This window comes from Marmota monax, unplaced genomic scaffold (assembly GCF_021218885.2).
Source record: "Marmota monax isolate L192 unplaced genomic scaffold, Marmota_monax_Labrador192_F-V1.1 WCK01_AAM20220418_F8-fsc00015, whole genome shotgun sequence".
In the NCBI taxonomy this organism is placed as follows: domain Eukaryota; kingdom Metazoa; phylum Chordata; class Mammalia; order Rodentia; family Sciuridae; genus Marmota; species Marmota monax.
This window is the reverse complement of record NW_026692194.1, coordinates 4,819,627-4,845,768: the sequence shown is the minus strand read 5'-3', so window position 1 is coordinate 4,845,768 and position 26,142 is coordinate 4,819,627. Positions and strand designations below refer to the sequence as shown.

Here is a 26,142-nt window from a genome sequence, read left to right as displayed (position 1 = left end):
CTCATTAAGATGCCCAGGCTGGCCTCAAACTTGTGATCCTCCTGCCTCAGCCTCCCAAGTGCTGGGATTACAGGATTACAGGCGTGTACTACTATTGTCTAGCTTCAAATTTTTCAAAGCTCTCTGCACAAGTCTGCAAAAGACCTCAAAAGTATAACTAGTATTGATTTGGGGTTTACAGATAAATTTCAGGGAGCAGAATATACAAATACAGAATCTGCAAGTAAGGAGGACAGATTGTACTGTTTTAACTAAACAACTTTCAGTCTAAACCTTCATTTTTTTAACACTTTTTCAACTTATATAGGTAACTTATTTTATGGCACTTCAAGAAAAGAACTATAATCCAATTTCATTATCAACTTATTTCCAAATTATTCATCTATCTATATTACATTTACTTTTAGTTATAGATAGACACAATGTCTTTTATTTATTTATTTTTATGTGGTGCTGAGGATCAAACCCAGGGCCTCATGCATGCAAAGCAAGCACTCTACCACTGAGCTACAACCAACCCCAGCCCTATCTTTATTTTTAACATTAAAAATTTACTCTTTTGGGTTGGGGTTGTGGCTCAATGGCAGAGCACTTGCCTTGAATGCGTGAGGCCCTGGGTTCAATCCTCAGCGCTACATAAAAATAAATGGGACAAAATATTGTGTCCATGTTTAACTAAAAAATTATTTTTTAAACAATTTACTCTTTCAGGGTAAGTTTAGGAAATATGACTGCTAATTTAAAGATAATACAAATTATCAGTAAAAAATCCTCAAAGAGGAAAAATAAAAAGCATTACCTGTGGGTTCCTTGGGACATACATCTGGCAGTGACTGCACAGGTCGAATGTGTTTTGTTGGATCTACCTCTTTTTTAAAGAAAACATCACTGCTGCTTCCTTGAGGCACTGGTGAAGAACTGTGGCTTGAAGCCATTGCATAAAATCACCACTCAACTAAAAATGAGTAAGAAACAAATAATAATTGAGACTTTATACAAACCAAAATCTGTTATTATGCATATAATAAGTTTTCTTTCAAATACAGAAACTTTTTCAAAATCCCTCAAAGTCTATATAAGCATGCAGTTTGCATACAGTGAAAGTTGTTCATAATATTTAGTTTGCTAAGGTATTAGTCCTTGTTTGAAAAAAAAAAAATTCTCACAAGTAAAACTTCCTTAGTCTTTTATCCAAATTCAAATTTACACCAATTCTATACCCAATAATATCAAAGATGAAAACACTCCATTAAGTATACAGTAATGATACATTACAGCAAAATGGTTAAGTACTTTTTAAAATATATATATATTTTTAGTTGTATATATACCTTTATTTTATTTATTTTTCTGTGGTGCTCAGGATCAAATCCAGCATCTTGCACATGCTAGGGAAGTGCTCTACTGCTGAACCACAACCCTAGCTCATACATTTTTTTTTAAGTACTATTCTTTTTTCTTTTTTGAACGGAGGATTGAACCCAGTGGCTCTCAACCACCAAGCCATGTCCCCAGACTTATTTATTTATTTATTTATTTGAGATAGGGCCTTGTTAAACTGCTGAGACTCCTCTGTATTTGTCATCCTCCTGCCTTAGCCGCCTGAGACACTGGGACTGGGATTTTAGGCATGTGCCACCACACCTAGCTCAGTGCCTAAGTTTTTGAAGTCTGCCTACCTGGGTTCATATCATTCACCAACAGGATAACCAGGAGAAATTTGACTTAACCCTTGTGTGCCTTTCCTCATCTGTGAAACGGAGGGGGAAAAGATTCCATCTCATAAACATCTTGTCAAGAAATATGGGAATGGGGGGGCTGGTGATACGCCTAAGTTGGTAGAGTGCTTGCCTCTCATGTACAAGGCCCTGGGTTCAATCCCCAGCACCACAATAAATAAATAAATAAATAAATAAATAAATAAGAAATGTGGGAATGGGTGTATAAAAAGCACTTAAAGGGGGCTGGGAATATAGCTCAGTTGGTAGAGTGCTTGTCTTGCATGCACAAGGCCCTGGGTTCAATCCCCAGCACAGCAAAAAATAAAAATATTAAAATAATACATGCCTCAAAGTTAGTGTTCACAGATGTTGGTAATTACCATTATAATTACTTTTACTATGTGACTGCCATAAAGTAATATAATGATTATAAAATCATTAGTAATTAAATTATAAAGGAAAAGAGGTAGCATTCTTCAAGGAGCTTACAATTGTATGAAGAAACCAAAATAAATATGTAAACTCATGTTTTATCTACACAAAAGTAAATTATGTTTATTTTTTAAAATAAGTTCTGAAAGAACTTGTAGGGCAAAACAACAAAATATAGGCCAGAGTCAGACTTTATAAATGAAGCAATACTGCAACTGGATAGTGAAGACACTATATTATTTTATTATTTTCTATGAAATGTTTAGAGATTGGTATAGCAAGGCCCAGAAATATAATGTACTTTAACAAGGAAGGAAGGAAGGAAGGAAGGAAGGAAGGAAGGAAGGGAGGGAGGGAGGAAAGGGAGGGGAGGGGAGGGGAGGGGAGGGGAGGGGAGGGGAGGGAGGAAGAAGGAAAGGAGGGAGGGCGGAAGGAAGGGAGGGAGGGAAGGAAGGAAGGAAGGGAGGGAGGGAGGGAGGGAGGAAAGAAGAGAGGGAAGAAAGGAGGGAGGGTGGGCAGGCCAAGTTACAATATCTGGTGAATAGAAAAAAGTAGGAAATAAGAAGTAGATACAAGTCAGGTACAGCACATGACAAATAGCTCATCTACTTTTTTTTTTGCATTTAAAAATTTTTTTTAGTTGTAGACTGACATAATACCTTTATTTTATTATTTTTATGTGATGCTGAGGATTGAACCCAGTGTTTCATTGTGCTAGGAAAGCGCTCTACCACTAAGCCACAACCCCAGCCCCTCAACTACTCTTAACTTTCCTCTAGATTGCTAAAAAATTATGTTTCTCAGACTTCCTTGAATATCTACCTCAGTACTTTCAATGCAAGAAAATAATCAACCATTCATTCTGACTATATAAAAACAGTCTGCTAAGAAAATGCAGAGACTATGGAATCTGTGAAAATAACAAGACAAAGCTAATTTGTTAGCTTTGACTGAATCCTGGTTCAAAAAGAACAAACTAGCTTTAATCCATTCTTGGGATAACTGGAAAATCTTGAATATGGACTGGATGTTAGATATTTTGAAATTATTTTTAGAGTATTAATGGTGTTGAGACTACAGGAAATGTCCTTATGCTTAGCACAAGATTAATGAAGTATTTTAGAGTGAGAGTGATGTCATTATCTGCAACTTACTTTCAAACAATTCAGCAAAAATACAGATAAAGCAAACATGACAAAATGTTTAAAAGTCTAAGTGAAATGTATATGAATATTGCACATCCTATGCTTTCGCTTTTCTATAGGTTTGAAATTTTTCACAGTAAAATTTGAGGGAAAAGGTATTTTATACGTTTGTCAAATATTAAATAGTACAAAATATAACAAAAGCATGTTCCATTTATAACTGCTTTAATCTACCTCAAGATGGCATGAAATACAACTTCAAATGTAGAAAAACTTAACAGAGTTCAATCAAATTTTTATGTTGCAGAACAATAATACTACATATAGAAATTAGGATTCCTGATAAAAATCTGATTTAAAAAAAAAAAAAGCTAAGATTTATCACAGGCATTACCCAAATAGTATGCAAAAATTTCTTCACTTTCTTCTACATTGTAAAAGTTACTGTTTACAAAGAATATCAATACAAAACTACTTATAGTCAACTCTGGATTTTCCATGAGATTATTTATTATAGGCAAAGTCTTTTTTTTTTCTTTTTTTGTCTACTATTTTCAATCTACACAAAACATCTTACTAGAGTGATTAACATTACAGATATATTAACTAATCATTTCCCTCCTCCTATGTATCATGAGTAACCTACTTTAAAATCTACCATGCTTCTGTCATACTGAATTGTTTGAAAGTAAGTTGCAGATAATGACATCACTCTCACTCTAAAATACTTCATTAATCTTGTGCTAAGCATAAGGACATTTCCTGTATCCTAACTGGTGTCTCTGCTCCCAGTCTAAATAATTTTGCAGTGCTGCAGGCTGAACCCACAACCTTGTGTAGACTAGGCAAACTGTCTACCACTGAGCTATGTTCCCAGTCCCTCAAAAATCTTTAATGATTATTTATTACCTCCCAGACAAATCTCAAACTTTGTAAGCTGGTATTTGCAGTTTTTACAATCTATTACTCATCTTCCTTTTTAGGCTTATTTCCTATTATCTGTAGATAATCTCTACTTTAGACAGAATGGTCTAATTGTCCTTCTAATTTATCATGCTATCCTAGATGACTTGTCCTAGAATGTTTATATCATCTTCCTAATACCTCTTCTCCCTTTAAAAGTCATTTTAAATTGTTTCATTTCTAGATTTTACAGCTTAACAAATGTACCCCATATTTGAAAATATTAACCAAAATAATCCCAAAATTACTTTTAAGAGTGAAAAATCTGAAACAAACTTTTAAATAAGAATGGTTAATAAGACAGATCCAGGGGGTTTCTAGTACTGTTGATAACTGCTAGTCTTGGCTATACGTAGGCATTACTTGGTGCAAAAAGCCTGAGTAGCATGTGCATTAATGAATTGGTAGAGGCTGCTTATGTTTAATTTGTTAATTGCCTCAGGATATCTTTTTAAAAATAAGCTGTTATAAGAGAACAGAAGGGAAATCTGCTACCTAATATATACAGAGTGTGAACCTCATAGGGGACTTCCGACATAGCCTCATGTAAGGAGAAGAATAAAGGAAAGGAGTGGTTAAGGGCATCTAGGAATTTAACTACTCCCATAGGAAAGGAATTGGCTGACCTTGGGCCAGTGGGTTTTTAGCTGAATTTTACCTGCCTTTCTCACCCAGTAAATCAATCCCTGTACTTGTTTTCCTCTTTGAACAAGTCTTGGTTACCTAATTCTGCTTTATTGTAACTTTAAAAATGAAAGTTTTTGCTCTAAATTCATGGCAGGTACCTTACTCTTTGCTTGAATAAAATCATTCCATATCAGACTTGCCTTTGGTTTACTATAGATAATAGGCTTTAAGGTGGTTTTTGTTTTTTTGTGTATTAATATATTTTGCATGTTTAAACATGTGTTTAAGTATAATTTTAAAATTTTAAATAGAATTGCAGGGTATTTAATTACGTAAAAATGTTTATGATGTACTGTTAAGAAGAAAGTTTTCAAATTAACAAAGTATGATCCCAATTTTCTAACTTAATATATACACATACTTGCAAAAACACTGTAGGGTATTAACAACAATATTAATAGTAGTTGAGTTCAAAGGACAGAACTAAAGGCATTTTAAATTTTTGCTAGCCTGTGCTTTCCTAAATTTTTCAAATGTTCTCCTAGAAAGTGAATTACTTTGTTAATCAGAGATAATATGTAAAAAGCACTAATATTATTAGCTTCAGCCTTATACCTACCTCTACCATGAATCTTTTTGTTTTTCTCACCTACAGAGAACTAGCCTTCCTTTGAACTTGGAATGCTGATTATCTGTATCAGTAGTCTACAAACATTTTGATCATATACCCATCAGCTTAAAAACTTTAAGCAAAAATATTTAAGCAAATACATTTATATATTATACAGGGTACCACTATGTTATTACATTATGTGCAATATAAAACTAAGCTAAATGTAAATCGAAAAGATGAGAAAGAAGACTTTTAAAAATATTTTTATTAGTTAATGTATAAAATCTTTCTATTCTCATTTTAATTGAGAACAGTGTGACCTGCTATGCCGTGTCAAAAATCTTCATACTTTATGAAAGTGATTCAGATATATGGTTCTCAGTTCCATTTATTTTAATGCCTGGGTTTAAAGCCTGCTGTAGGTAAAAAGAGTATCACACACATGTATATGAAACCAAATGGAAAAAATACAACACCACATCACTGCTTTTTTTTTTAAATTTTTTTTAGTTGTAGATGGACACAATACCTTTATTTTATTTTTATGTGGTGCTGAGGATCAAACCCATGTCCTACAGTGCGAGGTGAACTCTACCACTGAGCTAAAACCCCAGCCCATCACTGATTACAATTTCTAAACCCATCATCTGGAGGATTTTTAATAGATTAGAAAATTTTGTTTGTTTTATTTTTAAAAGTTCATATTTTTAGGAACAAAATCACATGATTATTTCCAAACATCCATTTTCAAAATACATTCACAGCATAGTGCCTTTAGAAAATTAACTATTTTCTCACTCATTGTTTAAATTAAACTGGGCATAATGGCACAACTCTCCAAGTATGGAGAGACTAAGATGGGAGGATCACCTGAGCTCAGGAGTTTGGGGAAAGCCTCGACAACATAGTGAGATCCTATTTCTTAAAAAAGTAAATAAAACATAAAATGCTTGGAAGGAACAGAGTAAGTGCACTGTTCTTTGTTTACCCATTTCTTTGGCTAAATTCTATTGTTAGTCCACATGTTGTCTCTCAAAAGATCAGAAAATTTGGAACTTTTTTTTAAAATATTTTTTTAGTTGTAGTTGGACACAATACCTTTATTTTATTTATTTATTTTTATGTGGTGCTGAGGATCGAACCCAGGGCCTCGAATGCGTGAGCACTCTACCGCTGAGCCACAACTCCAGCCCTTAGAACATTTTTTATTGCTGCTAAAAAACAAATCTAGGGCTCTACCACTTTGGCTCAGTGGTAGAGCGCTTGCCTACACATGTGAGGCACTGGGTTCGATCCTCAGCACCACATAAAAATAATTAAATAAAATAAATTTTATTTAATAAAATAACTATAACTAAAAAATGTTTTAAAAAAGTCCAACCACACAGCAAAATTAGACAACTATTAAGAACTAACACATATAGCTACTGAAGCCTATAGGTAGGAAGAAAACCTAGCTTTGCACTTTATTTACTTGTACTCCTATTATTAGTAATACCTTTCATTCAAGTTTTCCCTTTAGTTAAAACTAGATAACAAAATCTGTAAGCCCACTTAACTACTCATGGATACTATGTTACATCACAAGGATGAACTAAATGAAGGATACCACTGTTACTCCCTTTGTGGGTGGACATATGGACTGACTGGATATGCTGATATGAATCCTTAGAGCAAATATTTGTGAAGGTTAAGCTTAAACTGGGTAATACCTTACAAATAAGTTTGGACTTTATCTACAAGATTGTGATAATTCGTTATATACTTTAAAATTTTGGTGCCAAATACATCATTCTGGGAGTGTATTAATAACAGAATAGGACCAAATACAGAACCTAAAAAGACTCCAACAACATTTCTGAAGAAAGAAATGAAAGAAAGATACATAAAGGACTGGAGAGGTAGCTTAGTGTTGGAATGCTTGCCTAGCATGTAGAAAGCCCCATCAAACCCCAGTACTGCAAAAAAGAGAGAAGGGGGGTGGGGGGTAGATAAAAATCTGTGTTGTTGGAGGGGTGTAGCTCAGTGGTAGAGCAAACATATGCACAGCATGTAAAAGGCCCTGGATTCAATCCCCAGCACCAAAAAAAAAAAAAGTTTGTAATAGAAGAAACATTCATAAGAGTGGGAAGAAAGACAGGAGAGAAATATCCACCCAGAATGTGCAAATAAAATAATAAGGAAAGAAAAACCTCCTTCAAATTTGGCAATTAGGAAGTTATCAGTCGAATCAGAAAACAACGTCAACTCCAGTTATGAAAGCCAGACTGCAGAGGCTGGACTAGAATATAAGGTGAGGAAATTAAAATACAATGTTCAGCCATTGTTCAAGAGACTCAACCATAACATAATAAAACAGAACACATAGTACAATCTCATTTTGCTAAAAAAATTTATAACAATACAATATACAGAAAAATATACAACAAAATGTTGACAGTGGTTATAGCTCTGCCTAGAACCAGTCTTTCCTTACTACTATTTCTAAGCATTTCTCTCCCTTCATTCCCCACAACCCAAAACACCCCACACACTATTTTCTATCACAAGCATTATAGTTTATAAATCTTTATAGTACTTTCTCAAATTAAAAGTGATTTATTTATCTGCTTGTTCCCCATTTCCCCCAATATACTGTAAACTTAATACTTACGTCGTCTACTGTCCTATACTATAGCCAACAGAGTCTAAGCATTCAATAAACTGCATGAATGTTCACGGAATGAACAAATGAATAAATACTATGGAAAGGAGGTAAGGACACAGAAGCCAATAATAATGTCTCATGTAAGTCTACATATTTTCAAAATAAAATAAAACCTATGTCTAAAATATATTTTTGTTGGTATAACATTACTTGTATTTCTAAAATTTTATTTTATGCTTTTTTAAAGCATAATATAATATACTGCTTAGGAATACTATCTATAGGTAGTTAAATCTCTGTCATTTATTAGTTGTATGACTTTTGAAAACTTTTAAACCTTCACATGTCTCAGTTTCCTCATTTGTATAATGGAACACCAGCAACATCTTTCTCATAGGAATGTTGTAAGAGTTTTAGCACATATTAGACAACAAATAATTGCAATTACTATTATTATTACAAATATGTAGGATTAACATTTGGACTATGCCAAACTTTTAAAATCAATTTTATCTTTAGGATCCTGAGCTGCCTTTTTTGGTGTGTCCCGCCCCCACCCCCACCCCCACCCCCCTGTTTTTAAGTTTGTTTGTTTAGTCCTAGTCCTGAAGAGGAAGAAAAAGGAAAACAGGAAGCAGCAAATCAATATGTGCAGACACAATTTATTATAAGAAAAGCATAGAACAGTGCCTGCACCTGTGGCAAGGAATGTGGCTGGGGATGGTGGCAGGGGTACTGAAAAGTGATGATAAAGCCAGAAAAAGAAAGGTAGAGGAAAAAAAAAAAAGAATACCAAGCCTAGGGACTATAAGGCACCTTAGCTTTGTGCTCCATCTAGAGAAACAAAGGACTTTTGTCAGGCGACAGTGAGAAAATAAGCAAACTGACCTAGAAGAGCTAGTTGCTTCATCCTAGTCCTATACCCAGTGCCCTCATCTATTGCATGAGCAGGCAGGGAAAACCAGTTGGAACTTGGTAAAACTGGAGATTGCTTCAATCCCATGACTAATTCTAATGTCCTCTGAAGATATAATCAAGAGTGCAGTGAAAATACATTATCAGTGAAAGAAAGAAGGATGATAGAGAAGGGAGCACCATAAAGACAAGAGTAAGAATTATACTAAACACTATATAGTTCATAATCTCTCGATTCCATTCAGATTGGTTTGTTGGTCTTCAAAACAATCTTGGAAGAAAAGCATTTCTGAATGACCCAATCCATGAGTGACTCAACGATCTACATCAAATAGATGAAGAAATAGACTAAAGACTAACTTGGCTTAAGAACACTTAATTAGATAGTTATGAAGATAGGATTTGAATTCAGATTTTCTGATTCAAAATTCCACTCATGTTTCTGTACCACATGGCTTCCCCAATTAAGAAAATCTAAATTATTTCACTATTGCCTTCCACTCATTAGACACCTAGTTCTTTTTCCTTCTTTCCCTCCTTATCAGATCAATTACTAATATCACTAACCTAACCTTACTATAGTAACATAACTATACTAGCATATTACTTATGTCTTCTATTAAATGACAGGAAGAATTAACATCTAACTGTGATAAAGCATTTTACAGGACTTATACTACTGAAAAAACTTTTTTGAAGGAAAAGGGTACTATATATTTTCATCAGTGTAACTTATTATACTTTCTTAGCAAAGGGATAATTATTCCTCTAGAATGTGGGATAGAAGAGCTACTACAAGCCATCATCTTAGTCCTTTCAACCAAAAACATTCTGAATTCCAAATTGACTTATAAATAATCATTTATAACATGTCTGTTTGTAATGAGATAATGGAGACAAAGTGGGGAAGTTTTTTTACATTGGAGCTGGACAAAGAAAACTTATTTTAATATGATTTTGAATTTAAATTTAATAAAAAAGAAAAATCAGTACTTAACTACATTAATAATAAAAGCAAACAAAATATGGCAAACTTGACTTCCCCAAATTAGAAGGATTTAATATATGCAAAAAAAAAATACATAATGTCCTACGAAAGGTCAATTTGATAAAAATCAGGAGGGTTTTTGTTTGTTGTCTTGTGTTTATCATAGGAAAAAAACTCTGCCTACATCCTCTCTTTAATCTCACCTGTCTGTTTGGTTTCTTGCTGTGTGCCTACAAAAGACTTCCAATATCTCATATTCTAAGAACATTTCTATATTTTTAGAATTTTAAGAGCCAATCTCTGGTAAATGGTATAGTTAAGTTTCTTTCATACAACCTAGACATAAATAACAGTATACTTCTAAACACTATTTAGGATTTATCACTTGACAAAATCTAATAATCATAATTTTAAAGTACTTAAAAATGTTTTAATTGCATATCATATATTATTGCTCACAATGAGCTCAGTAATGAAGCTAACTGATGTGCAGATGCAAATTCACAATAAGGAGGGGAGGAAGAATAGAGGTAATTTGGACAGAGGGGAGTAAAGGGAGGGGAGGGAGCATGGGAGTAGGAATGATAGTAGAATGAATCAGACATTATTACCCTATGTGCATATATGCTTACATAACTTTACATCATGTACAATCAGATGAATGAAAAGTTATACTCCATTTATGTATGATATAGCAAAAATGCATTCTACAGTCATACATAACTAATTAGAACAAATAAAAAATATTTAAAAAGTAAAGGGCTGGGGTCTTGGCTCAGTGATAGAGCGAGTGCCTCACATGAGTGAAGCATGGGGTTTGATCCTCAGCACCACATAAAAATAAATAAATTAAATAAAGGTATTGTGTCCATCTATAACTAAAAAAATATTTTAAAAGAAAAATAATGAATTAAAAATTTAAACATAACAATCAATCTGAACTTTCAAGAAATACAAACTAATTTAGGCTGTCATATATATAAGTATTTGTATACTCATCTTGAGCATTAAAGAAGTATGTACAAAGCTAAAGGAACCCAGAAAATAAGAACAAAGTTTTAGTAATCTATTTTGCTTTTTCCTTACATCCCCATGGGACATTTAAGAGACCCTGAATCTTGTCAGAAACTGAATGTATTTGCTTCCTGAAGTTGCTTATTTACTTTTGATTTAGCAGTAACAAGGAACAGTAAGAGCTAATGTTGGCTAGAAAAATAAAAATTATAACCATTTGTAATATTAGATTTAAATATTTTTAAATGACCTATAAAATAAGTGCTATTTCCTATGACATCCTTATCAGGGATAAAAATCACAAATATCCTCATTAAATAACATTTAGTTTCAAAATCTAAGTATTATTCAAAATAAAAGTATTTTTTCCCAGTACTCATTAGAAACTTATAACATAGTTATGAGTCATTGAAATTCAGGAATTCAGGGTCACCAGGTCTAACTGTGTCTAGCGTGTAAAAATTTCAGTGAAAAACAAAAATAGCATTGATATATTACTTGTGAAATTTCTGTAAATCAAAGTAAGCCAGATTCACACTGGTATTGTGTTTTTGGTATCCTGGTCAAAGATTAACAAGTAAAATCACTCATTCAGTTAGTGAAGAATAAATACATTTCAAATATATAAACCGTTAGACAGTTACTAAAATGTCTATACAAAAGTAAAGTTAAAATCTGTATACTCTGTTCTGCTTTGAAAATAATTGCTAAAAGAAATCATGTATTAATATATTCACAAAGATAAAACAACACTTGGATTTATACAGTTTGGGAACCGCTCTACCTTTCTTCCTTTCAAAATAGAAATAATCTAGTGTTAACAGTCTATCTTTATTAATTATATATGTTTTATACCTGATCTCCAATGGGCAAGGTCTTCAAATAATCTAAGTACTCAATAAATGCTAAGTAAGAATAAATATAATGCTTTCAAGGAATTTTCATTTTAGGAAAAATAAAGCAAAATAGATAGACGCATCTGCATTAAGTCAGTAAGTGGCTCAAGAATAGAAATAAATGTTAGTTTTAAGAAAAAAGTAACAATGTTCATCAATTAGTTTGGCATCACCTCTGCATTCCTCTCCATTATTTGGGTCTTAGCTCACTTCTGCCTTACTAACTTCTCTACTTAGTCTGAATCCCATGGTCAATTACTTCAACAGACTCTCTTTCAATCCTTTCACTTATCTTGAAACATTTCCCTTTCCCATTCCCCACAGTATATGTAACATTTTTACCACCTTCTTTGTGTTCCCTAGCCAACCTCCATCAATTCTATGCTCAAAAGTAACTGTTTAAAAAGAATTTTCAGATGACCCTCCTCATATCCAAATATACCTAATTCTCATCTATACAAATAGAAGCAGAATATAGGTGTCTACTCTTTTCAGAGTTAACTGGCTGTTCTTAACCTCACATCTTCCCATTTCTTCTGGGACATTACTCTATTAATTATTCCCTGACTCTCCTATCTTCAAATCTTCATCAACCAAACAAACAACAACAACAAAAGTATCAAATTAAACTTCTTTCCTAGAACCCTACTTCCTTCAGTGAGAATTCTTCATCCCCTTCATTAGCAAATCTTTATTTTCTCTATCTCTTTAGCAATGTCTTCCATCTTCAGGCCTGGTTCAGAAAAAGGTTGGTAATGGCCTGATTTCTAAACTCAATGGCCTATATTCAATTTTCATCTAACCTGACCTCAAAGCTCTCAAAAGTCAATAAAGGCAATAAACGTAGAAGGATGGAAAAGTTAGAAAACAACCATTTGTAATCCTCCAAGGTAGCACTTTATTTAAGCAAGGACCATTAGTGTATGCCAAAACCATTGGTTAAAAAGCTGTTGAGGCCTAAGAACACAGTTCAACAGTAGTGCGCTTCCCTTGAAGGTTCAAAGGCCCTGCGTTCAATCCCCAGCATTACCAAAAAGAAAATAAGGTTAGGGCACAGAATATCTACATCGCCATTAAGCATCACCCTATTATTTATTTACTAAACAATACAGAATTGTCAGGCTCCACCTATACCAAATGACCAAGTGTGCATTACCAATACAGGGGCAGCCTGATATGAAGTGCCTGTCGATACATACTATAATACAGTAGGAGGGTCATACATCATCTTTGTGGCAGTCTTGCCAGAAATGTCTCACAGAATCTAACTGTAAGGAAAGAGATCAATTCAGAATGTGGAGAATACTCTGGAACAAATGGCCTCTACTTTTCAAAGGAGGAAATTCACAAAGAGAGGGAGGCAGTGGGTCTATTTTGGCTCATAGTTTCAGCCCATGACCACTTGGCCTCATTGCTTTGGGTCTGTGGTGAGGAAGAACATCATGGCAGGACACTCATGGTGAAGTAAAGCTGCTAACTTCATGGCAGCCAGGAAGCAAAGAGAAAGATAAGAAGAAGGAGTCAGGGTCCCAACATAGCTTTCTTTCAAGGGCTCATCCCCAATGACCTACTTCCTCTGACTAGGCCTCAACTTCTAAATTTTCCACCACCTCCCAATAGCTCCATCAGCTGAGGATGAAACCTTCAACATATGAGCTCTCTTGGGGAACATTTAAGATCCAAACCATAACAAAACATGTTATCAGAAACCACAAATAATTCAATATGCCTGATAAAATTATATTCGTGGAGGATGGGATAAGTTGTGGTGAGTCATCAAGGCTAAAAAGGTAATTTGGAAAAAGAACTTAAAGGAATTTATAAATCTGTTAAAGGAATAAGGAATATGTATTTCATCAGGATGATGAAAGTTACAAATAATTTAAGCAGAAGAACGATATAATCAGATTTACCCTTTATAAAGGCCACTGACAATAGTACAGAAGATGTACCAAGACTAGAAGACCAGATAGGAAATTTGCAATCATCTAGGTGAAAGATACATTAAAATTGAACTTGAACTGAGGATAAAGCTCAGTTGGTAGAGTGCTTGCCTTATATGCACAGGGCCCTGGGTTCAATTCCCAGCAACACACACACACACACACACACACACACAAACACAAAAAACCCTGAACTTAATGTTAGAGGAGAGGGAGAAAACTAAAATTTCAGATGTTTCTCCAGTCATAATCTCTTCGGTGTCCCACATTCCAATTTATAACTGCATATACTGGGCACCTTTAACTACATGTTTCATAATAGATACCTAAAATTCAGGATATACAAAACTTAAAACTCATTATCTGCCGTCTTTATTTACCTTCTCCAGCTGCCAAAATTTGATATCTTCTCTAACTTAATTAACAGCAACACCATCTATGTATTTCCCAAACTAGGAACCATAGAGCCAATGTGACTCCCTCACATCTTCATATTCTTCAATTTCTCTACCAAGTCAGATTGGCCTATGGATTCTACCTCCAAACATACCACAAATCCTTCCCTTAAATCTCCATTCCAATTGCCACTACTACAATTAAGGACTTTATTTGAAGATTACTGTTGTGAGAGTCTTGTACCAAAAGTTCTTTCTTGATCCTAATCTCCCTCAACTTCAAAACCATTTTCTCTAAAATTTACATTTGTTTAAGTTACTCTCATCAGGTCTAAAATCTCTGGCATAAACTCCCTTTACAATCTGCCTCCTGTTCTTCTTCAGTTTAATCAAATTGCAAATAAGTAAATAAAGATGTCTAGGGCATGAACTTTCTTGACATAATTTTTATGATTTCAAAATCATACTTCATTCACTCTATAAAAGAAATTCATAAAATATCATGCATCACCATAATATGCATACGCAAACACCTACTCTTTAAATGTCCTTTGAGTTAAAAAAGTCAACTGTTTGAATGCAAAATTATCCAAATTCACATAATTATTTTTTTCCTATGAAAATTTAATTCTATTTACTAAAATTCAATTTTTAAAGTCCATTGTATTAAGAAAAATTCTTACTAATACTACCACATGGCTTACTCTGAATATTACTGCTAATAACCTTCAAGCTACCCCCTGAAAAATCATACTGACTAGTTAGAGCTTCATCTACTTCCATACCTTACTTTTGTATGATTAAGGGAAGTTGACCAGCTAACAAAACTTTATAAGAGATTAACTTTATGTATTTTAATCAAATGAACTCAAAATGCTAAGCACAACAATGGACTACTGGATATATAGAAAAATCAAAGTAACTCTCTGCATAAAGAGATGTTGAAAATAATAGAAAAAGAAACAAACCTAGAACAGGATGAGAATTTTACAAATGATGAGTAGGCTTAAAACCCCTATTTCTTCAGTTAAGCCCTCCCATTTAAGGAACAATTATCACTGGCTACAAAATAACCTTTCAAATGCAAAAGAAGTTATCCATACTAAATGCAGACAAAAGGAATTATTCTCAAAAAAGTAAGTAATCCAAATAACTATAGCTTACTCTTGGAAAGTCTAAATTTTTTTGTAAAAAGTCAATTCCCAAAAGAAAATCTGAAATAAAATACTTATTTCAAAAACATGAAAATGTTTTCTCAAATACATAATTTGAAACAAGTTAACCCCCTGCCCCCCCCCCCACACACACACTTTTTTGGGGGGTACTGGGGAATGAATCCAGAGGTGCTTAACCACAGCAACACATCCCCAGCTCTTTTGTTAAGTTTTGAGCAGGGTCTCTCTAAATTGCCCAAGGGCTTGCTAAATTGCTGAGGCTGGCTTTGAACTTGTAGTCTTCCTGCCTCAGCCTCCTGAGTTGCTAGGATTACAGGTGTGCACCACCATGCCCAGCCAAGGTAACCCTTTCTTGATAACTTAATTTCACCATTATATTAATCAGTTATTATACTGTAAGAATGAAAATCTCAAGGGCTACTGAAGGAAGTCAGTTTATACTTGTATTAAGTCAATTTGTACTTGTATATGGTGATATACTAATTCTTCTATAAATTTATTATAGATAGATGGAAATATATACTTAGTATTTCTCTTCTTCTGAGGGCCTGTCATCAGTCATGGTTCTCGGCCTTGCTATCTCTCAATTCCCATCTTTGGCAACTTCTATATTGCTTTCTAATTTGATACTTCTGAAACAATTAACTAACACTTATGTAGTTGACATAGCATCTTAATACACATTAACTCATTTAATTCTTATAATAACCTTGTAATACAGGAATCAATACTACCATTATTTTACAGATGACAAACCATGGATCAGAAAGATCCTGACTTCTCTAAGGTCAAATGGATACTAAGTAGCAAAAATGATCCCAACTGTCGATCATTTTTCACCACTAACTTGTTAAAAACATTAAATAGGGGGGCTGGGGATATAACTCAGTTGGTAAAGTGCTTGCCTCACATGCACAAGGCCCTGGGATCAATCCCCAGCAACACACACACACACACACACACAAAAAAAAAAAAACCAACATATTAAATAAGAATCAAAACTATAAGAGATTAACTTTATGTATTTTAATCAAATGAACTCAAAATGCTAAGCACAAAATGCCAATTGCCTAATGGGAAAATAAGATGAGATTTGAGTATAAAGTGTGAACTTTTCTGGATATTCATAACATATATGTACAAGCATACATATATTAATTAATCAAAACACTTAGATAACTTCTTTCTTGGCAGTTGAAGCTGCAAGTGGACAGGTGGGGGGAATCACTCTGGCTAAAGATACACCATGTTTATTTCAAATTTTAAAAACCTATGCAACAATAACCAATAATTCAAAACTATAAATATAATTCAAATCTATGTAATATAAAGCTGCATTTTAAGGGAGGGAAAAGTATTTATCTTCAGATTTGAAGACAACTACAAAGTAAAGAATATATATATTCTTTATGTCATTAATAGACTTCTTTTTACTTTTCCCTCCCAGCAGAGTTGCTAGAAAATTTCAAGTGTTAAGTGGAGAGTATTTCTCTACCAGGTGAGGGTCATGAATACCATCTCCAGTCTTTACCAGAATCATACAAACAACAGATTTAAAATAGTACTATTGACATTTTGAGTCAGACAATTCTTTGTTGTGTGGATGGGGTATGTCTTTTACTAGTGTACAATAGCTAGCAACACCCCTGGCTACATGCCAACAGTACCCTCCTCATTTCTAACAACCAAAAATGTCCCCACACACTGTCAAAAGTCCCTTGGAAGGCTAAACTGCCCTTGAAGAACCATGTTAGGGCTCTGGATCTTTGAAAAAGGAAGACTACAATCATTTGTTAATTACAATTTTTAGAAAATAGTTCTTTTTAAAATTTGGATTTTAAAAAATGTTAACAATACAAGAAACTATCTAAATAATATATCTGCTGTGTTTAGGTAAAGCATTTCATTTACAGAGATACTTTAGTCACCCCCTTGTCCTCAAAGTTGGAAGAATGTCCAAGTTCTTTCCAAGCTCTGCTAGCAAAATGTCAAATACACATGAGAATCTAAACAATTCTAACAACCAACGTACCCCCAACCACACTCCCCATTTCTTGTTTTACAGGGCCACATTGCGGTTCTTAAGCCAGGCATCCTAGAGATTCAAGCTTCTACCTTTTAGATTTCCTAATATGGTCCCTGCCAACTATTTGTGAAGTAAGCAGAAAGAAGCTGATTAACTTTTAAGATCTTTTTCCAACTTGATATCCTAATATTCAGTGGCAAAACTCCTCCTCTAACTTTGACTTAGCCCTGGTGGACACAACTAACTCTTCAGGTCACTGAAGCCATTGATGCTTTTTTCTTTCTCCAAATTTTGTACTTATGTTAACCAAACAGTATATCTGTTGTTTACAATATCCCTTTAAATATCGGGTGACCAGTTGTTTATTCCCTGACCCAAATAAATAAAACAAGTAAATTGATTTTAAAAGCATAACTTTTCAAGAAATTTTGAATTAATGTCATTTGTATGAAAGGCCCACATTAGGCAAATATTGAGATAAAAAGTAGATTAGTGATTGCCTAGAGCTGCAGGTAATATGGGAGAATGGGGAGTAATTGCTAATGGGTACAAGGCTTTTGGGGGTGATGAAAATCTTCTAAAATTCTATTATGGTGCTGGTCAGAGAACTCAGTAAATATGCTAAAACCCACTGAATCACATTTTACACGAGGGTATTTATGGTATGTTATTAATTATAACTCAAAAAAAAAAAAGCTATTTTTAAAAAGTTATGAGCACTTGCCTACCATGTGTGAGGCCCTTGGATAAATCACCAGGACCGAAAAGGAAAAAAGAAGAAAAAGCTAAGAGCAGAAAAAAGGAATTTTAATCAACTTTTATTGATAGAAAAAGGAGTGTAATTAAAACAAATTCTGCAGTTTGCCATTTCATGGGTTATATAAGATTTGTCTTCAATTCTGACATAAAAATTTAATTATTTTATCCAGAAATAAATTTTCACTTTTCAAGAAAACAATTATACGCAAATTTAATCATCTTTTCCTTTAAACTGGATGATCTTACCAGTGACAATTTCAAAAACAATGAAAAACATTTCAGAAAGTCAAACGAAGTAGTTAACAATACTTCTACAGGAACAAGATATATGAATATCAATAACAAAGCATAGTCTTTACAGTTTTATTGTGAACAGACTGGTAATGTAATAATTCTAAAATTACCAGAACATGATTTTAAATTAGCCAAATAACAATAAAATTGCAAACATCTACCAAAAACCAAAATTATCAATTACATATATTGATCTGTCTAAGCTTATCAGGAGCAATGATGATCACTATGAACCACCAATACCCATTTCTAGGAAATCAGACTCTGACTGTAGTACAAATAGAGTCAAACAAATCCCATCTGTTCTATCATAACTGCTCAGTAATCAATTAGGCTCTTAAGGTACTTGTTCTTTCCCAATTAGAACTCCCCATCAGATTAATAAAAGTGAAGGTTCATCAAGATCTACAGCTAAAGTTACAACAATATGATTATCTGTATACTACAAATAATTTAATCTGATATCATTTGCCAAGTAAGCATTTACTTTTAAGACTGCCCTGGGTTTGACAAGTCAGAAGTAGAGCCAATTAGAACAACTGGCTTCAAACAATTCTTCAAAAGTGGAGCCTCTATAAAATACAAATAAATAAATAAAGCTGGCTAAAAGAGAATTTAAAACAAGAAAAATTTTTTTGCAACTCTGGTCGGCCAAAATTCTAAAAATACCATCCTGAACTCAACACATGGGCAGAGCAGTAGCTAATGATAATGGTCAGGCAAAAGTTCCCAAACGACAAGGGGAGGGCAGGGATGGCCTACCTTTGTATCATGCAGATATAGAAGGAAGCACAACGGAAGAAAACTACCGAACCAATTATTGCGAGCTTAAATTGCCTAACTGCAAAACACCGAATTATTCTTTAGGTTAGTTTTTCCCAGAGCTGGAGGGAAATTGAAAAATATTTAATAAAAATTATCCCAAAAGGCTCCAAAAGGGGTTAAGGGCCCGGCTGGAAGAAGACAAGAAAAGTTTGGGGTCAGGATCCAAGAGGAGTGATGGAAGTTCCAGAGCCGGGATCCCGGCGAAGGGCGAGACCGGCGTCAGCGGCCGCCGACAGCAGAGGAGCAGAGCAGTGGGCCAGGATCCCAAAGGGAGAGTGACAAGGAAAAGAAGGTAGCGGAGAGGAGAATGGAAGCTTCGGCGCCGGTCACTTGTGACCGAAACTATGTCCGCTTCGGGCCAGGAAGGAGACAGAGGGGGTGGGGTCTCGGTCCCTCTCTCCGCAGTAGGTCGGAGTGAGCCAGGGCCCCGGAGCGCAGTGGGCAGCGGGGGACTGGCCCGACACCTACCTGCGGTCCCGGGCAGCCGCCCCAGAGAGAGGCCTAGTGCATTGCCGCCGCCTCCAGCCCTCCACGTCGCGCCGAGGCTGCTGCTCCGCGGCCGCCGCCGCCCGGAGCCTGGCCGGGCCGAAACCGGCTTCGCGCCTCTGCCTCGCGCCGGCTGGCCCGCGGGCCAGGGGAGCACAGGGTCGCCCTCTCGAGCCCAGCTCCGCTCGGGGGTAAGAGGCGGCAGCGGCGGCTCCCTCACGTCTCTCCCGGGTGTCCTGTCAGCCAGCAGTTTCCCCCGGGTCCGCAGCACCGCCTCCGCCGCTGCTGCCACCGCCTCTCCCACATCCCCGGCCTCCAGGGGAGCCGCCGCCGCCGCGCCGCCGCCGCGCAGCGACCACTGCCCCTGGCGCTTCTGCTCCCTGCTCCACTGCTTCTCCTCACCCCGCCGGCCCGGCCCGGCAGGGTCCGGGGAGACCGTGGCGGAGGCTGCCGCGAGGCCGCCGCAGCCCCCAGCCCACAATCCACCGCGCGGCTCCGCCGGGGCGGGAGGACCGCGGCCCGGGCCGGGGGGAGCGCCGCAGCCTCGGAGAGGGGCCTTGGCGCGGGCCGGCGCGCCCGCCGAGGGCGCAGCCGCGTTCCCCCGGGGCGGGGAATACCCCGCAAGGCTCCCCTACGCCTCCTCTAATAGTCCTTCACGTAAAGACAAAAATCTTCGCTGAACTCCACTTTTCCCCACTTCCCTTCCCCCACCGAAGCAGGAAGTTAGGGATGACAAGATGGCGGAATATGCCAAGATGTCGGCCGGGTCACCGGACGATGTACCTGCTTGCGTCACCCACGTTGCCAAGAGAACTCCCGCCCTGGGCTCAATAGGACCACCCATAGTTGCTATGGGAACACACACACACACACACACACACACACACACACGCTTGGGTTCAAGAGGACCACCCATAGTTGCTATGGTAACCCCCACCCCGCCCTGTGCTCAATAGGACCACCCATGTTGCTATGGGAACTCCGGTTCTGGACATCAATAGGACCAAGGGAAGTGGAATGAAGTCAAGTGCCACACTTTCTGGAAATCCCCTAGTGAAGGCGATATAAGACAGTGGGCTCCTGCTCTAGGATCCTTGAGCCATTCCCACTTTGCTGCTTGTTTTGAGGAATGCACTTTGACTTTCAATAAATCTAGCTTGTGCTGCTTCTCCTATGTGTCTTGCTCAATTCTTTGTTCCAGACCCTAAGAACTTGGACATTGACTTGACTCTCCTCCGGTGACATTTTTGGCAAGCCAGCTAGAAGGTAAGCCCCCTGAAGCCCTCACTGTTCTGCTTTATCTGTTTTTCTAAGAATCTCCAATCGTAGCACACTGGGACTGAGGAGCTATTGACAGTTTCCCCTGAGGACAATCATAAGGTACTTCTTTCAAAGACAGTGAAAAATCTTTACTCAATAGGTTGGAGAACCCGAGATTCTGATAGACCCTTGGATGGAAGACCCCATCCCCTGGATAATTGTGATATCCCAGGGTGACTCTCTGGGAAGACTCAAAGATCCAGGGAAAAGGGAGTTCGACTGTCATTTGCCCAATAGGGCAGATGGTCTACTTTTTCTCGCTACTTTTGTATGCATGTGTCAATTAATATTACTTAACCTGTTTCTCCCAGTAATCTAAGTCCACATTTTCAGTGGGCACCATATGGGCAGTTAAGAGCCAGTAGGGTGCCTACCACTTGAAAATTCCAATGACAGGATAACATAGTTGTGAGCCACAGTTAGAATTAGCCTTTGCCAGACTCAAGACAAAACTCACCATCATGGGCACATAGTTAAAAAAAAAAAAATCCAACTACCCCAATCCTGTGGCCATCCAGGGCAAATCATGTCAGACTTCCCTTTCTATTGTGGGCATTAAGCCCATCCCTGATTCCATACTCTTCCTTCTCTTGCCTCCTGCATGCCTCTACTTCAAAACTACCAATTCCTCCTCTCCTGAAATGGTGCTCAAGACCTCCTCCTGGAGACAGGTTGGCCCTTTTGCACTATTAGCACCTCACTATTTCTGTTGGACAGTTGGGGCCTACTGGCTGAGGTGGTTTCTTTCTCATGTGCTAAAACACAGACCAGACCAGATAAAAATTGCTGTTCCTTTTTTTTATTTTAATTTGATGAAAAAGTAGAAACAGGATTTGGATTTCTGGAATACAATCCGGCAGTCCCTGGCTGATAAAGCAGGCTGGGTGTTTCTTAGCCTTTTGTGTAAGGAGGCCAAATTTCACTGGACTTGTGAAAGTAGTTATAAGGATGCCCAAAGTCAGGCACTACTCCAGGAGTTTCCACCATTAATGTTGACCACCAGCCTTGGAAACAATTCTACCTCATCCTTAGGTTAAGAAAGCACTCTAGAGAAAACTGGAAATTTATATGTAACAAAATATGTAAACTCTTCTCACCCTGTACAAAATTCAACTCAAAGTGAATCAAGGACCTATGCATTAGACCAGAGAACCTGCACCTACTGAAAGAAAAACTAGGCCTGAATCTCCATCATGTCACCTTAGGAACTGAATTCCTCAACAAGACTAAAGCACAAGAAGTAAAACCAGCAATCAATAAATGGGATGATATCAAACTAAAAGCTTCTTCACAGCAAAGGAAACAATCAAGAACATAAACAGAGAGCCTATAGAACAGGAGAAAATCTTTGCCACCTGCACCTCAGATAAAGCATTAATCTCTAGGATATATAAAGAACACAAAAAAACACACACAAAAAAAGTCAAATAATCCAATCAATAAATGGGCAAAGGAACTGAACAGACACTTCACAGAAGAAGAAATAAAATAGGTCAACAGATATGTGGGAAAAAAATGTTCAACATCTCTATCAATTAAATAAATGCAAATTAAAATTAGATTTCATCTCACTCCAGTAAGAATGGCAATTATCAAGACACAAGTAACAATGTGTTGGCAAAGATGTGGGGGGAAAGATACACTCAAACATTGCTGGTGGGACTGCAAATTGGTGCAACCACTCTGGAAAACAATATGGAGATTCCTCAGAAAACTGGGAATGGAACTACCATTTGACCCAGTTATCCCACTCCCTGGCATATGCCCAAAGGACTTAAAATCAGCATACTATAGTGACATAGCCACATCAATGTTTATAGCAGCTCAGTTCACAATAGCCAAGCTATGGAACCAACCTAAGTGTCCTTCAAAAGATGAATGGATTAAAGAATGAAATTATGGCATTTGCCAGGAAAATGGATGGGATTGGAGACTATCATGTTAAGTGAAATAAGCCAATCCAGAAAACCAAAGGCTGAATGTTTTCTCTGATATGCAGATGCTGACTCACAATAGGCTGGGAGGAGGGAGGAGTGGAGATTCACCATATTTGTCAGGGGGATGTGGGGGGAATGGAGGGAGGATGGGAATAGGAAAGATAGTGGAATGAATCTGACATAAATTCCCTCTGTTTGTATATGAATACATGATCAGTGTAACCCCACATCATGTACAACCACAAAAATGGGAAGTTATACTCCATGTATATATGGTATGTCAGAATACATTCTACTGTCATATATAACTAAAAGGAACCAATAAAACATTTTTAAAAAAGAAAGCACCCCAGAGAAAAACAAACTGGGCCTTACTCTTCTGGGGCCTTTGTAACAGCTTCTTAACCCTTGTTTCAGCACTAAAATTCACTTATCTTCCTGTATTTTGCAGTTAGGCCAGTCTACAGAGGCATCCATCTTCTCAGTGGGGGACTTAGGAGCCAGAAAGGACTCATAGGATTAGAGAAGGAATACGCTCTAGGAAACATTCAATAGTGGCCCTGGTGCCAGAGACATCTGGCCACCTAAGCCAGGATCCTCAGAGGGATGCCCAGGAATGTCTAAATCAGAGATACCTCTTTTCTCCAAGGGATTCTTTGGAATCTAGTTCCTAGATCCTTATGGTTTCCTTTTTTTACAGACAACATGAGAAGAACTACTTCTATACCACAGGAGTCCCCTCTCAGCTGTATTCTCCACCACTGGGACCTCTTCAATCCTGATGACCTAAGGAAGAAACACCTCATCTTCTATTGCAATACCACTTGGCTCCAATATAAGTTAGGAGATTTAAAATAGTGGCCCATTAACAATAGCTAAAACTATACTATCCATCAATTGGATCTGTTTTGCAAAAGACAAAGCAAATGATCAGAAAATCAATACATCCAAGCCTTCCTGGCTCTATACCAAAACCCCTTACTATGCAAAGACAAAAATCTACCAGTATCCTGAGAAGCCTCTGCCCCTACATCAAATATGATCCTTTATTGAGTTGCCCCCATGTCTCTCCAAGAACACCAACAACCCCCTCCATATCACTCACCAGAAGAAATGGCTCACCAGCCTTCTCCTCCAAATATCCTATGCTCACAACATACTCCTAGTAGGGCCACCCGCTCCTTAGGGAAGTGGCCAGGGCCAAAAAGACAGTATGAAGAGTACAGGTCCTCTTCTCAGTCACTGACATCCAACAATGTAAAGAAAGGGTGGGAAAATACTCCGAGAACCCAGACAAGTTTGTTGATGTCCTTTGACTTATCCTGGAGGAACACTCACTTATTCTGACAGTGTGTTGTACCCCTCTGGAGAGAGAGCAAATTATTGAAACAGCTTGCAGGGAAGCTGATTAAATCATTGCCTGCTCCCCAGTTGGAAATTACCCCAAGGCTGAAATTGGCCCAGCCAATGACCCCAACTGGGACTACAACATCCAAACAAGCAGGCATGACAAAACAGACACAGATGATAGAAGCCCTCTTGGCAGGAATGGAAAAAGAACTAAACAAGCCTGTTAATTATGATTAAGAAGAATTACCCAGGAAAAGCATGAAAATCTAACAGCCTGTTAAGACTGGCTAGAGGAAGCTTTCTGAAAGTATACCAATATAGACCTGCTTCTTTGGAGAAGGGACTGTTTTATTAGTCGAAATCTCATCAGCCATTCATCTCCAGATAATAGGTGGAAACTTCAAAAACTCCAGATGGAACTCCAGATTAATAGAAACCAACTGCTAGATTTTGCCTTTATGGGTTGTAACAACAAACATCCAGAGAAAGTAAGAAGGACCAGATTAAGGAAAGACAGTGAGTCAAACTTACAGAAGCCATAATTGGCAATGCCATCAGAACACATAAGTTGTCTCGAGAGAAAACTGGAGAGGCCCCAAGAAAAGTCTCTTGCATTAAATGCAAAAGTACCAGACACTAGGGCCAAAGACTGCACAAAACCACTGACTGGTCTTTGTCACATGTGAAACTCTTCTGATGACTCCTGCCACGAATAGATTGACTGTCCTCATTCCAAAAAGGGTACCCAGTCAGCCAAGACTCACTGCATAGGTGGCACAGATGGAGTCCAAGAACAATGGAGGATACCCAGACCCATTGCCAAAGCCCTCACCAAAGGATATCATCATCACTTCCAAAGAGCCCCTAGTAACCTTGGACATTGTGGATAAGCCAATTCGATTCATTTTAGACTGAGTTCTAACCACTTTGCAGGAAAGCCTCACAAGCCACCCTGGTGGGAGGCATAGATAGGAAAAACAAAACTAATTTATCACTCTATAGCATGTCAATTTGGACAAAAATTTTCACGTATGAGTTTCTAGTTCCTAGCTTCCCAAGCCCTCTCCTGGGCAGACACATAACAGAAACAGAATTATCTTGCAACTGGGATATAAACCCCAAGCTATTCTCATAGCCAGGGGATAACACTCCCATGCTGAGCACCACTGACTTATAAGTAAACTCATTGTCCTGGTATAATGGGAGGCTTGGAAGGACAATTTATGACCACGTGGGACAAATAACCTTAAATAATTCCAACTATTACCCTAGTAGAAAACAATATTCCTTAAATGAGTGTATTGCAACCTGTCACAGATGAGCTAGTTCAGTATGGACTTCCTAGACTTTCCAATCTCCCTGCAATACCCCATTTTTTTCTCTCTTAAAATCCAGCAGGAAATGACTGATTAAGATCTAAGACTTGTCAATTAGGCTGTAGTCCCTGTACACCCCTTGGTTACTCACCCTTATACCTTACCTCTCCGAGAGACACCACCTGGTTTACTGTGCTGGATCTCAGACACTTTCTCTTCAGTCCCCCTGAACCAGCATCCAAATACCTCATTGCTTTCCAAAGGGAAAACCCTTTTAACAAAGAAAGACAACAATATACATGGATAGTCCTCCCTCAAAGTTTTAGGGATATCACTTACAGAGTAATAATAGACC

At 37.2% G+C, this 26,142-nt stretch overlaps 1 protein-coding gene across 7 annotated transcripts in view; it reads right to left on the bottom strand.

Moving 5' to 3' along the window:
- Positions 1-19,963, bottom strand: part of Vps54 (VPS54 subunit of GARP complex) — an 89,007-nt gene extending 69,044 nt beyond the window's left edge. For 6 of the 7 annotated variants that reach the window (XR_009224937.1, XR_009224938.1, XM_058572702.1 and 3 more), the window contains exons 1-2: positions 19,847-19,963; positions 800-955 (exon numbers count right to left, since the gene is read on the bottom strand). Coding sequence is in view for 4 of the 7 variants with exons in the window: in XM_058572702.1 (XP_058428685.1) it covers positions 800-935 (136 nt within the window). In the remaining 3 variants the exon portion in view is untranslated. Of the gene's footprint in view, positions 1-799; positions 956-19,846 lie in introns of those variants that run through there. The other variant, XM_058572726.1, reaches the window with a different exon arrangement.
- Positions 19,964-26,142: the final 6,179 nt, after the last annotated feature.